At 48.0% G+C, this 13,132-nt stretch overlaps 7 protein-coding genes across 7 annotated transcripts; 3 read left to right on the top strand and 4 right to left on the bottom strand.

Annotated features, from left to right (window-relative positions):
• Positions 1-8: 8 nt before the first annotated feature.
• Positions 9-1,268, bottom strand: PGRI_053660 (aldose epimerase family protein; the record flags this gene model as incomplete). The annotated part of the gene is made up of 1 exon (XM_040793079.1): positions 9-1,268. One exon carries the CDS (start codon positions 1,266-1,268, stop codon positions 9-11), a length of 1,260 nt encoding a protein of 419 aa, XP_040645046.1.
• Positions 1,269-1,925: 657 nt separating this feature from the next.
• PGRI_053650 (Mitochondrial carrier protein) lies at positions 1,926-2,995 on the bottom strand (the record flags this gene model as incomplete). The annotated part of the gene is made up of 2 exons (XM_040793078.1): positions 1,926-2,780; positions 2,837-2,995. The coding sequence occupies 2 exons, from the start codon at positions 2,993-2,995 to the stop codon at positions 1,926-1,928; spliced, it is 1,014 nt and encodes a 337-aa protein (XP_040645045.1).
• A 407-nt stretch (positions 2,996-3,402) lies between these two features.
• Positions 3,403-4,194, top strand: PGRI_053640 (uncharacterized protein; the record flags this gene model as incomplete). The annotated part of the gene is made up of 1 exon (XM_040793077.1): positions 3,403-4,194. The coding sequence occupies one exon, from the start codon at positions 3,403-3,405 to the stop codon at positions 4,192-4,194; it is 792 nt and encodes a 263-aa protein (XP_040645044.1).
• A 104-nt stretch (positions 4,195-4,298) lies between these two features.
• PGRI_053630 (uncharacterized protein) lies at positions 4,299-4,787 on the top strand (the record flags this gene model as incomplete). The annotated part of the gene is made up of 1 exon (XM_040793076.1): positions 4,299-4,787. The coding sequence occupies one exon, from the start codon at positions 4,299-4,301 to the stop codon at positions 4,785-4,787; it is 489 nt and encodes a 162-aa protein (XP_040645043.1).
• A 162-nt stretch (positions 4,788-4,949) lies between these two features.
• PGRI_053620 (acyl-CoA desaturase) lies at positions 4,950-6,386 on the bottom strand (the record flags this gene model as incomplete). The annotated part of the gene is made up of 4 exons (XM_040793075.1): positions 4,950-5,450; positions 5,502-5,588; positions 5,642-6,062; positions 6,133-6,386. 4 exons carry the CDS (start codon positions 6,384-6,386, stop codon positions 4,950-4,952), a joined length of 1,263 nt encoding a protein of 420 aa, XP_040645042.1.
• A 1,387-nt stretch (positions 6,387-7,773) lies between these two features.
• On the bottom strand, positions 7,774-8,299 carry PGRI_053610 (uncharacterized protein; the record flags this gene model as incomplete). The annotated part of the gene is made up of 2 exons (XM_040793074.1): positions 7,774-8,015; positions 8,077-8,299. 2 exons carry the CDS (start codon positions 8,297-8,299, stop codon positions 7,774-7,776), a joined length of 465 nt encoding a protein of 154 aa, XP_040645041.1.
• Positions 8,300-11,311: 3,012 nt separating this feature from the next.
• On the top strand, positions 11,312-12,787 carry PGRI_053600 (Beta-lactamase-related protein; the record flags this gene model as incomplete). The annotated part of the gene is made up of 1 exon (XM_040793073.1): positions 11,312-12,787. The coding sequence occupies one exon, from the start codon at positions 11,312-11,314 to the stop codon at positions 12,785-12,787; it is 1,476 nt and encodes a 491-aa protein (XP_040645040.1).
• Positions 12,788-13,132: the final 345 nt, after the last annotated feature.

Genomic DNA, 13,132 nt, shown 5'->3' with positions numbered 1-13,132 from the left:
TATAAAATCTAAATAGTACCAAACTGGTATGTAGCCCAGTTAACGACTGGACCATCATCAGGACCAAAGACCTGGTAGGGAACACGACCCCACTCAGGGTTATTGATACCATCGATCCAGTCCTCGGTCTCGATAACGAAGCACCCGTACTTGTTGACGTGGGTAGCACCGCCGTCACCACCATCAGCCTTGTTGCGCTTCGCCTGTGACTTCTTGGTGGCGATGGAGCCATTCTGTCCGCTGCAGGTGTAGATCTGCACCGCGGCTTGGTTGGTAGCGACGTCGACGCTGATACCAGTGGTGCTCGATGAGGCGCTCAGGGCCGTGACCATGGAGTTTGCTGCGTATGTTGAGGGTCGATCGACGAGGAAGCATGTGTCATAGCCGGCGCAGCCAGCACCGCAGAGGTCGGTGGTCTTCTCGATGTCCTTGCCAATGAGTTTGGGGCTGGTGAAGTCCAGAGCTCCTTGGTAGGTGGTTTCAACGTCGTGGATGGTGCCGTTGGGGATTAGGATGCTGTCTCCACCAATGAACCGTTGTGAGAGGGGAAGGTGCAGGGAGGTGTCTTTCAGGACATTGGGTTCTTTGAAGGCGTTCAGGTTCCAGTAGATGTGGTTGGACAGCATGATGGGGGTCTTCTCTGTAAGAGAAAGAGCCACGAGCTTTGCGGTCAACTGGGGAAGTCCCTTAGGGTTGGCCTGAGTCTTCTCGGTAGCGACGCTGAAAGTAGCATGGGTAATGACATCTCCTGGGAACTTCTCAAAGCTTTGATCAAGCAAGGTGAAGGTAATGGAGGACTCGCTGTGCGAAGTGACTGTCCAGTTGCGCATATCGTATCCCACGAAGCCACCGTGAAGGGTGTCGGCGCCGCCGTTTTCATTCTCAGGAACGTGATATTCGCTATCATCGATGGAGAAGGTACCATTCTTGATACGGTTGGCATAACGACCGACAACGGCGCCGAAGAAGGTGCGATTTGTCTGACTATCATGCAGATATTCCTTGGGCTCATCATAGCCAACAACCACATCTTGGACTTTGCCGTCGCGATCTGGAACTAGCAAGGAGGTGAGACGCGCTCCATATGGAATCAGCGTGGCAGTGATATTCTCCGCCTTGATCGTATAGCTCTTGAAGTGATCGCCGTGATCGCCGTGCGAGCCAGTAGTAGAGACCGATGCAGCCTGTGACTGCGCTGGCGACGGGGCAGCATTGGTCAGGGCAGGTAGCCCATACAGGGCGGCTGCCACATAAGATTTGAGATGCATTTTGATTCCCAATAAAGTTGTAATTGAGAGAAACAAGATACAGAAGAAGAGAAGAAAACGAAGAGTGATCCGGGTTGGGCAAACTAATGAACGGAGCCGACCGAGGGGTACAGGCATTTTATGAGAAGCTCCGTTCGGATCGCAATAAACATTCCCTAATTTGCGCTAAACTACGTCCGCATGGCTTTGACGCTAGGGGGGCGGGGGCGTGGACGGAAACCGGGGTAAAAAGGCTGTTGCGACCAGGATTTTATCCGAATGCAGTGGTGTGATTGAGATGCAGGTCAACCATTGGACTGTTAGATCAAGCGGATGCTGGATAATGAGGGGAAAGATCCGAGCCCCTATTTGGACGATGTAACTTAGTGGACGTGGGTCCAGTCAAGCTCAAGAGGCGCTGACGGGACGGAACAAATGTGGCCTCCAGCGCCCATGCGAGTGGCAAAACTCCGGTGGAGTAAATTGCTTCTTTGTTGACGGAATTTGCCGGTAGATGCCGCCCTTATTAGTCAGCTATGTTTATCCTTCCTATTTGGGTTAGTACCTTCCTAGCTAACCGTGGAAGGTGCCTTCGAAGTTCCAAGGTTGACCCCCAAAAAAGGGTTAAGGTTATAAATAAAACATCTAATGGAGTAAATACAAAGGAAAAAAAGAAATCTACTCGATTAAACCCAAAGACCGCTTCATCCGATCGTAGACATAGAAACTTGTTGCTACCATGGGCGCCATTTTCACGTAGCCAATGGTAAGCCCAACATAGAAACCTCTCACTCCTCTCTCTATAAAGATACGTTGAGTTGTCTCCAAAATGCCCGATTGACCATTGCCCACATTCCCGACTTGCATCCGTCGCCGAATGATATCAATCGGGTAAGAAACCGTTTGAGCGACTATTCCAGCGACTGCTCCACAGGAAAGCTGCGCAACTGCGGTCAGTCGAGTGGATGACGGCGCTTCTAGGGTATAGGGTGCAAGTGCAGGCGAGCGAAGCCAGTCTCTAAGTACATCGTGGGTGAGGAATGACGTGCCCGCATACGGAAGTATCCCTAGCATAGTCGGGGTAATACCACGATAGAGATTGAAGAAGCTCCCGTTACCTACTCCTTCAAAATAAATTTTCTTAGAGATACCCACCCAGGATGAGGGATTCTTTTGTACTGTTTCGAACGCAAGACGTGTACGGATCAACTCAAGAGGATATGTGAGCAAAGTTGAGGTCGCACCGGCCATACTCCCACACAAGAATCGACGCCACGGTGCTTCTTGGTCGGGGGATGTGACAATTGCTGCTCGAAATTGTTCGTATGCGAGAAAGTTGATGCCGGCATAGGGGAAGACACGGACCAAGCTTGCCGAGTGGCCTTTGAAGAGCGCAAGTATACCATACGATGTTCGAATATCTCGAGCTGCCTTAATTAAACCACCCCAACGGGTCGAATATCGTACAAAATGCGAGTGGGAAGTCTGGAACAGGATCCTGATCCTCTCCAATGGCGCGACAATAGTTTTGGCCTACAGTACTTTAGCATCAGCAATCTACTGTTGGTAGCTTATATGGTACGGCTCACAGCACAGCCTGCGACACCGCCGGCTAGTCCATTTCGCAAAGCAAAGTCCAAATTTGAACTGTCTTCATTTGATTTTGGTGTGCGATAACCATAGTGACCGCCTTCTCTCTTCGTCAATGGGTCTGTCGCGATTGGGGGACTGATACCCGAGTCTCTCATCTCTCCCACAAGAATCAGCAGGGGCTCGGAATAAGGTGATCTAGAGAATCGAAGCAAAGTCAGGTTCAGGTTCAGGCTCAGTATATGGCGAGAATAGGATGAATAATTACACTGGAAAGACACCTTGGCTGGTATCCGACACATTCCCGAGCACACACACGGGGAAGATCGATGAGGAGAGAGTGAGGGAAGTGAGGAATTGAGGGAAGAGAGAAATGAAGTCTGGACAGTCAAGTGGTTGAATATGACAGCCTCCCAACGACTAAAAGGATTATCTGAGGAAGTCGTTTGTGAGAACACGACGTAACGTGAAGACGCGTTATCTCCTAACTCCGGCTGTTTCTGACCCCCTCCAATCACAACAATTTCGGTCATGAGGCTACGCTTTACCTCCTTATCTCAATCAGATGCCTCAGCAGAAGACATCCTCGCTCAAGACTTATTTTGACGAGATAGAAGAGACCAACGGCGATGACGAATGCAGGGCCTGGTTAAGTAGAGCTTTTGACTCCAAGGCTGAACTGGCAGTGTTTGTCGCTGAGCGGCGGGAAGGAGGGGGAACTGGAAAATATGTTGATTTTCTCAAGGGTTCCTTCAACCTTAGCTTCCGCTTCAGCTTCGACGATAGACGGCCGGATGTCATTATTCGGTTTCCGAAGCCCGGACACACGGCTACAGCGTATAGGGACGAAAAGGTTCTGAATGAGGTCCAGATCATGGAATACCTCCACCAAAACACTGATATCCCCATTCCTCGTCTTCACAGCTGGGGCTTAACTGCCGAGAGTCCGCAATACCTTGGTCCATTCATCATCATGGATTATGTCAATGGTACACTTTTATCGACTATCTTAAAAAAGCCTGTTCAAGTAACTATAGTTCTGAACCCGAGTATCGACAACGCAATATTAGATAAGATCTATTATCAAATCGCCTATTACATATTCCAACTGTCTCAACTCACGTTTGCTAGTATCGGGGCCATCTCGAAGGACCATACTTCAGGTGCATGGCACGTTGCCCGAAGACCCCTAACGTATAATATGAACGAGTTAGCCACTGTTTCCGGCTACCTTTATAATCAATTTCCAACCGCGCCATTTGACCGTGCAAGCGATTATTTAAGGTCGGTCGCGAACGAGCACTTGCTCCACCTTTGGACTCAGCGCAACCTTGCCGACGATGCGGAAATCGCTTAGGAGGGTTCGTTGCCCGTCATCGGTTTGCACAGTTGATTTCGAAGTACTATCCTAAGGCCTGCGGGCTATTTATACCCTTCTGCGATGACATGCGACCATCAAATATGCTCATTGACCCGGAAACACTCCGGATCACTGCCATTCTCGATTTGGAGTTCACCAATACGATGCCAGCTGAGTTCACATATGACCCGCCCTGGTGGCTGTTGCTCTCTGGTCCGGAAATGTGGCTTGAGCGCTGCGCGATGGAAGAGTTTGTGACTCTCTATGAGCCTAGAATAGAGCAATTCTTAGGAGCTTTAGAGCGAGTGGAAAATGAAATGGCATTGGAGGTCAAACAACCCGGTAGACAGTCTCTCTCTGCCCGGATGCGCGATTCATGGAGGACGGGTCGATTCTGGTTCGACTATGCGGCAAGAAAGAGCTTTGATGTAGACACCATTTATTGGGCTGCATTACATACCGGCGGTGAGGGTGTTGATTTGCTTGATGATAAGGCGCGTGCAGAGATGGAGCCATTTACGCAGATTAAGATGGAGCAGTTGAAGGCATATAAGGAGCAGTGTACTGCTCGTTTTTCCTCGGGGATATAGAAGATATGTGGCAATATTGTCTGATCTTCTATCGATGTCATTTTCCCCTTACATGCGTCAAAAATCATGTATGGTGATGTGATATATGTTGTGCTGTGTGGAATCGGATATTCAGATTCTCGTGAAACTGGACAAACTGTTTTCTAATTACTTCTCGAAACCTCAAGCATAGATACCCTTTTGGTTGCTCCGATTACGCCAGATCTCAACCTCACCACCACCACGAATCACCCCAACTCGCATCGAAGAAAGCAGGTTGTGAGCGGCATTGGAGTGAGTGTAGACACCACCGTTGAAGATTGCAGTAGCATCCTTTCCAATGGCCGATGAAATGAGGGTTTTACCACCAGGGTGTTCTGAGATAAATTTGCTCACATCGTGAACAACACCAGCAATGGCAACTAGAGCTTTGCCACTCTGAGATTCTGCAACGAAACCGTCCCAGTCGACAACAGGCAGCTGATCCAGAGGAACACCCCAATCAAGCTTCGCGCGCTTCTGGTCGAGTTTCTTCTGTAGTTGTTGCACACGACCCTTCTCGATTTCGTTCGCTCGGAACTGCTTCAGGTTGGAAGCGAGACCAAGCTGTTTCCACACCCAGATTGACCACTTCGTGGGGTCATATTGCCACCATTGGATAGCGTTACGGTAGTCGGAGGGGAACTAATCTCAATTAGTGGCCGCGAAGTGAATACCAGGGAAGAAGCTCCTTACCTCGTGGTGAAAGTTGTGATAGCCCTCGCCGAGGGTGATGAACGCAGTAATGACGTGATCGCGAGGCGAGTTCCTGTCATCGAATGGCTAACGTGTTGTCAGTTATGAAGGATAACACGACAATATGGGGAATGACTAACCTGCTCACCCAGCCAGTGGGCAAGAGAATTAACGCAGAATGTGGCTTGCTGGACGAACGAAAATCGAAGAATTCCAGCATACACAAGACCACCCTTCCAATCACCCCATCCCAACCCAGCAACGAGCATAGGGAACAACATCCCGAAAACCAAGATGACAGATCCATAGTTCTTGTGCTGCCAGACGACGACAGGGTCCTCGTTCAAGTCGGAGATATCGGTCCTGCCACGGTTTTTGGGGTTTTGATTCAGGACCATCCACATGAAATGCGAATACCAGAGACCCTTCATGACACTGTATGGATCCTTGACTGTATCGGTCCAGCGGTGGTGTGCCCTGTGTTTACTGCTCCACCAGCGGATTGAGCCCTGGACGGCACCGCCACCAACACATGCGAGGAATATTCTAATTGGAAGACGACTGGTGATATCGGATGTCAGTCAGTGCTGAATTGGGAGTGAACCGAGGGATGAGACAGTAGCAGACTTACGCTTCGTATGATCTGTGCGCCCACAATCGATGGTATCCAGCAGTAATACCCAGCCCAGTCCAGAAATAGTAGAGAATGGCCCAAGCGGCAGTTATTGCTCTCAGTTGTGTATAGAATGCAGCGATGAGACCACCGACAGGTACGATCAGGATGAGTGTTGTGTTCACCCAGTTGACATGTTGATACCAGTTCGCGAGCGTGATGGGCTTCTCGCTGATATGCTGTTTGCCATCACTTGGCTCACTTTTGGCCATTGTGGTGGTGGATTTGAAAATCGTAGGCCTTTCCAGATTACGAAATTCTGGGGAGTGGATTGATGTGAGGTAAAAAGGATTTCAAATCCCCTGAACTAAAAGACATTATTTAAGATAAACTAGATATTTAATACCAACAAGTCCAAATTGTCAGTTGATGTTGTTCCCATCAAGAAAGTGTTGAACCGTTGGGAATGTCAGCCCATCTCACAGATGCCCAGGGCGGACAGACGGATCTCCCCGAACCCCTAATAGCCCCAACCACATAACACATCTTGGCTGCACAGGGGTGAAAATTAAGAAACAATCATGTTCCACTGTCTATGTGCATTTATGTAGGTCTGGTAAATCAGGTACTGCATATGCAAGAGAGAGAACTATACAGAGGCAACTCGTTCAGCCCAGCGGAATATGACATAAAATAGTGGCTCAATATAATATTCAAGAATATCACATAGGACTAATGAATATCCCACCCCCACCAACTTGGTTCGATCGAATATTCATCCCAGGTACCCCTATCTGCATCTCCGAGTTTCTCGATCCCCGCCATCTTCACTGTCTGTCAATACACCACTTTCAACCAACACTATATACTGTTCAAACAGTCTCCGATCTCTTCGAAGGACAGCATCTCCGGAATCCGCCATCCCAAGACCCATTGCCCGTTAGGACATCCAATATCCCCGTCAAAAATCTACGACCGAATCATGAGCAGAAATTGGGTTACATCGCAAATTGGCCACGCATTCGGGGCCGATCGATTCATCTGGCCCCCCGGGGCCAAACCTCAAGTATGACGAAATGCCTACAATATAATGTCTGGGCATAATCTTACTCGGCACTTCCAACGTTGATATATTCAACGGTCTCGACAAGAGGGTTTGATATTGAACAGGTGGAGATTTTCCTATTGCTGTCCAGAGCTAGCTAGGTAGGTCATAAGCATCACCCCTATGTCACTATCTTGGTATTACGCACAAGTATTCTATGTAACAAACCATGGTCTACATAGTACCTTTTAAGAGAAGGAGAAAGTACCAGATTCAGTGCCACCACTTTACTTTCATTTCCGATGTTGATAATTGACTATCTCATGAAATCACAATTGCATTCGTCCACCATATTTCGCCATCCCTGAGGTATGTTCTTCATAGAATAATTCCCAACCATAGAGGCATGAAGAAGCCGCGGTGTGGAGAAAAGGGAGATCCGTTGCAGAGTGTACAAGACTCATTTAATAGTGCGTGACATACAAGTCACTTTATAGGCCACTTCACTGCTAAATGAAAAAGGTTCAGCCCCGTAAAGGATATCCCCTGCCTTCGGATCGAGGCTTCCTTGCACCTCTATGACAAGGAAGTACCATTGAAGGGATAGTGTTGGATCACTCGGGCCAGCAGAGACCGAGGGCAGCCATAACTCTTTCGCAGTCATGAGCATTCTTGTTGGAGTCGTAATAGACGGCACCAATTATGGCCTCTATGGCGGTAGCCATAACATTCTTCCCGGCCATAACGCCCCACTGACCGGGGTTCTTGACGATGAAACGGTCAAGACCTACAGCGATTCCCCGGTTGAACAGGTTTTCATTGGAGGCCACCCGGGTGATGACATTCTGGATCTCCTCTGTTGATAGTGATAGTTTTTAGCAGCCGTGGAAATTGGTAATTGATAAGGGGGTCACTACCTGGGGTCTTAGCTCTCTCCCGGCCTTGGTCGACGAGAATTTGGCGGAGAAGTGCGTCACCGGCCAATGCGAGGACCTTATTGCCTTGACGACTGTAAGGACCACAGACTTGAAGAGCCTCGCGAGTCATATCCCGGTTGGTAAAACGATAGGTTCGCTGGAGAACTGAATCCTCAAAGACTTCAATTTCCCTGTCCGGAGGGAGGGGTAGGTAGATAACCATGGCGAAGTATCGAAGATGACCAGTATATTGGTAATGATGATTTCGTGGGTTATTGTGATGAATGAGAAATGACAGAGAGATGTAGAGCGACAGACGAGATATAAGAACGAATTGAAATTGTACCCTTTGTACTTTTGTATCCATCGAGGAAGGAGCCCTAGAGTGAGCCTTGGAGTATTAACGTCCCCCCTCGGCTGAGGCGCAAGTCAGGCTAACTGCAAGATGACTGGGAATGGTAAACATGAATTGTGTTTAGCCCTACTCTTCTGCTGGCGGCTGAGACCAATCAATCAATCAAAGTTCAATTAACCTGTTGCAGTCCAACCCATGTCCAACCCATTGCGTATGACTAGTTGCGTATGCCCATGCAGGCGTCTCATTCAACTGAAGCAAGAACTCGAAGCCAAATGCCGAGCTGGATTTCTTCCGGGCCATACAGATACTGATGGTGAAGAGTGCGGAATCAGCCCATTCCTGTAGCCTATAAATCCATAATGTCCAGATCTATACATAAGAAATCACAACATAGCCATCGTCATGGAGTGCACCCTGTACCATCCATCTCTCACTTTAAGCTCACTTTTTTTTTCTCACTCTATTCTCAATTCTCTGCCTCAGTTTCAATTGATAGACACTAGCCCCGCATGACTGGCGGCTTAGACCAAACCGCAGGGTGCATATGCATACATGTTGCATGCATACCCAAAGCTCCAACTCGTGGCAGATTATTATTCGTTACGAGAAACATATCTATCTCAGTTTCCCATCGCAAGCTCACATATGTCTTCTTCGGATAGTCCCAGTCTGTTACGGATAAGAGTATACCACTGACGGTTACGAGCTCGTTGCATCTGAAGAGCCAACATCATCTTTGTCGTGAAATCATTACCTTAGCCCGGGTTGAGATCAAGTCCAAGGCACCCTCCATAACCCAGATCAGCAGCTTTGCATACCGCAGGATATCCCATGCCCATATGAGGCTCCATGTCCGGCCGCAGTATTCTGTGCCACAGCCAGCTTGCTATCTGGCATTCTACCTCCGCTACTAAATATGATGTCCGTTTCCATTAGCTTTGCATTAACAAAATTTGGGCCAACTTCAGGTTTAGGTATCCTATAAGATACCATTGGAGCCTGGAAAATCGTGAGTGGTGAGCCTAGTGAGCCTAGCCTTGGCGGTTCCCTAATTATTCTTATCCCCGCCTGTAGCATTTCCAAGGATTTTCAATTTATTGGTTCAAGAAGCTATCTCAATCTTTAAACTTGAGCCGTCCGGGAGTAATTATAGATGATAATATATAAGTAAAGCAAGCGTGGTACCAGAATGCTATTGACATAAATACGACCACTCATGTATACACACATCATAGGATCACCAAATAGCGACCGCAGCTCGGCATAAGGCACTTGTTCTGACCGAGAACATTCTATAGCAGTTTCGAAGTCCAACATATTCAAAGCTGCTGCCTCCCTTTGCTACAAAACTTCGTGCTCTCCAGTATCGGGCAGGCGGATTGACAGAGACCGAAGAATACGGATGGCCTTCTCACACTCCTCACGGATGTTGGTTCGCTCGCGGTTGCTAAGTTCATCCCAGAGATGGGCGAGGGTCTGTCCATCCTTGTAGGGGAGGACAAGCGCCCTTCCAGTAGGGAACAAACTCGAGTATAGTATATTCCCAGTAAGAATCATGTTCCCAGACACATCGTAGCCCCTAGGTCACGAGTCCAATAGAATATCTAATACAGCACGTTCTGTATTCGACCGAGACGAATACATATGGTGAGATAAGGACCAGGATAATAGCAATGGGAAACGTACTTACACCCAATCGTATCTAGGACTCCAGCACTTTATGATATGGCGTATTACTTGGTGTACGTAGTAGTATAGAAGCTAGGGATCCAAGCCTCATTTCTGGACAATATCGATGCATTGGTGCCTCATTTTCTAAAATAATACCAGAAGAATTAAGATACTTGTATCACTATCGCATAAGCCGCGTGAGGTTTTTCCAGTGTTCTGTTCAGTGGTATGTTTAGTGGTCTTCTCAGATATCATTCTATTTAGATACGACGTAGGTCGGTAGCAAAAAAAGGAAGAAGGCTTGATTTGTGCAAATATCCTTTCAACATTTGATATAGCGGTAAAAGAAGCGTTTGAGAACCAGGCCAAAATGAGACATCAAAGGAGAACAGTGGTGTATTTCACAGAATGGTTAACCGCAAGGATAACAAGATAGTTGCGGATAGACCGAAGGCTAGGAGATACCTGGCTGGGACCCAAACTTATTGTTCCGATCACGATAAAACCCGATGATGATATCGCGTGTATCGGGGCATTCGGCAGTTATGAGGCAGCAGACATTGGCAGTGTCAGTGTAGCCCAGGACACCTGCAATGGCGGGAGCAGAATCATCGATGGGCTGTATTGTGGCAAGCGTCCATTGCATCCAATGTTCTATATCACATGTGTAACCCTCTGCAAATAAACCAGTTTATGACTGAAGTTTGGAGCAACAGAAACCTCAGTCGAATTTGCACATAATAGTGAGGCAACTACTATAGTACAAGCCTTAGGCTGTGGTAATCTCATAACCTAGCAGAGGGAGCAGAAGGAGGAGATGGAGATGATGTAGTGGATGGCATGTCATGGCTGTGGATCTCTGGGCGGGGTCATAATGCTGTGCCTAAACCTCCTCAAAACTTGGCATCTCACACTCCCCCAAGAAAACACCCAAAATGCATGTCCCTCTTTTCTATGTTCTTGGCTTTTTCCTTAATATATGTACTGACACTATGAAGGCCCATTCCATTGACCGTTGATCGTCTGCGGCAGCTGAGCGGCTCGGTTGACCAGATCCGCAAAACGGAGGGCATTCCAGGCGTATCTATTGGGGTCATTGACCATGGGGAAAAATTGTGGTCCGAAAACTTTGGCTTTCGCGACAAGTCCAAAACAGCACGTCCAGACACACACACCCAGTACGGAGTCGGATATATCACCATGTCAATGGTGGCTGCTGGTGTTGGGAAACTTGTGGAAGATGGAAAGCTCCAGTGGACAACCCTCGTGAGAGAAATAATACCCGAGATCTATCATGATGACATCGACTGGACATACAGGGCAACAATAGCGGATATTCTGGCACATCGATGTGGCTTGGATGGAGAGATAGCAACTTTGCTAGCTGACGGGGGAAATGGCGACAAACAGCCTTCTCTAGAAGTGCTGCTCAAAATTATCGACCGCATCCCTCACCCACTTCCGCATCGTGAGAGCTGGCTGATGTCTCCATGGGCATACACTATTGCTGCGCACATAATTGAGCATATATCTGGGCAACCGCTTCACGAGTTTCTTGAGAGTCAAGTATTCCATCCACTTGGGATGACTTCTACCACTTTGCGGCCATCGTTTGAAGCGAATAACAATATTGCTGAACCGCATGCATCACTTAGCAATGGGGAGGCTTATTCATTGAAATTTCAACCCAATTTTGCAGATACTTTGTTTGAAGGCTATCGCGGAGCTTATTCGACAATGAATGATCTTCTCATATGGGCCAAGGAAACATTGACTGCGAGCCAGAATACCGAGCCATCCGCTAGCACAATCTTGAAACAAATCCCGCAAATCCTCAGCAATCATATTGCGATGGAGAATCCCTCACTGTTGGAAAGGTCGTATGGATTTGGCTGGGCGAGAGCCCAGCTTCCTGGGATCGTGGGCCTCCTCGGTGGAAACTCAGGTCTCTGGAAAATGTCTGAGCATCCTGTCTTCGGGGCTGGAAACCAGTCTAGGCTTATGATTTATCACCAAGGCGGAGGACCGGGATACTCTTCGTTCATTGCCATCTTTCCCGAGACACAGTCGGCCGTTGTGGTTCTCATGAACACCACTACGACAAGCGATGCTGCTGACTGGATCGCTCGACTCTTAATCGAGGGCCTCTTCGACTTTTCCACACGCACCGATTATGTGAGACTCGCAGCAGAGGGTAGAAGCCGCGCACTCGAACGGTTTGATACACTCCATAACAGATTGGCCGATGAGAAGATCCAAGGAACATCACCACTGCCCCTTGAATGCTACATCGGCAAGTACAACAATGAGGATTATAAGTACATGCTGGAAGTCACTCTGAATCCAGAGTCAGAGACCGACCTTATGATCTCCTTCCAAGGTCGAGACTCCCAGCGCTACCCTCTCCGTCACTATCACGACCACGTCTTCGAGTGGAGCATGAGCTTGGACGATGTGAAGAAGAGTGGGAGATATGATATCGCAGATCCTTCATACTATAAAATTCGCTTCGAAATCTATCCCGACAACCGAGCGTCTCGAATAATCTGGCATATACACGACCCATCCGTTCCAAATGGACTAACGTTTGAGTGGAAGGATGAACGTCTTGCGGAAGCATGGCATAAAGTACGTGCCGATATACGCAAGGGTATAAGTCTTAGGTCGGAAAAGGCCCTTTAAGTACAGCTTTGGTACAAGTTTTACATGTTCTACTATATGCAATATCATTTAATATGAAAAGTGTAGGAAAGGAGCATTCCCAACAGAAAGAATCTTGGATATCAACTGCTTCAAGTCAAAGCGCGCCTCTGCGAAGGGATCACCCACAGCAAGGACAGCAATTTGAGCACTCGCTGGGACATACAGTAGGTTCCATCATACGTGTGAATCTACAAGTGTGTTTTGTGGAGATTGGAAAGAGGATCAAGTTATCGGCAAGGCGTATCCTTAGGGTGTCTCTGAATTGCGCCCAATCGTAATTTTCGGCGTCGATGTGTAGACTCGTTCTATGACTGAGGACGGCTG

Source organism: Penicillium griseofulvum, assembly GCF_001561935.1.
Source record: "Penicillium griseofulvum strain PG3 chromosome Unknown contig_84, whole genome shotgun sequence".
NCBI lineage: Eukaryota > Fungi > Ascomycota > Eurotiomycetes > Eurotiales > Aspergillaceae > Penicillium > Penicillium griseofulvum.
The sequence above is the reverse complement of the archived record's forward strand: the minus strand, read 5'-3'. Positions and strand labels throughout refer to the sequence as shown.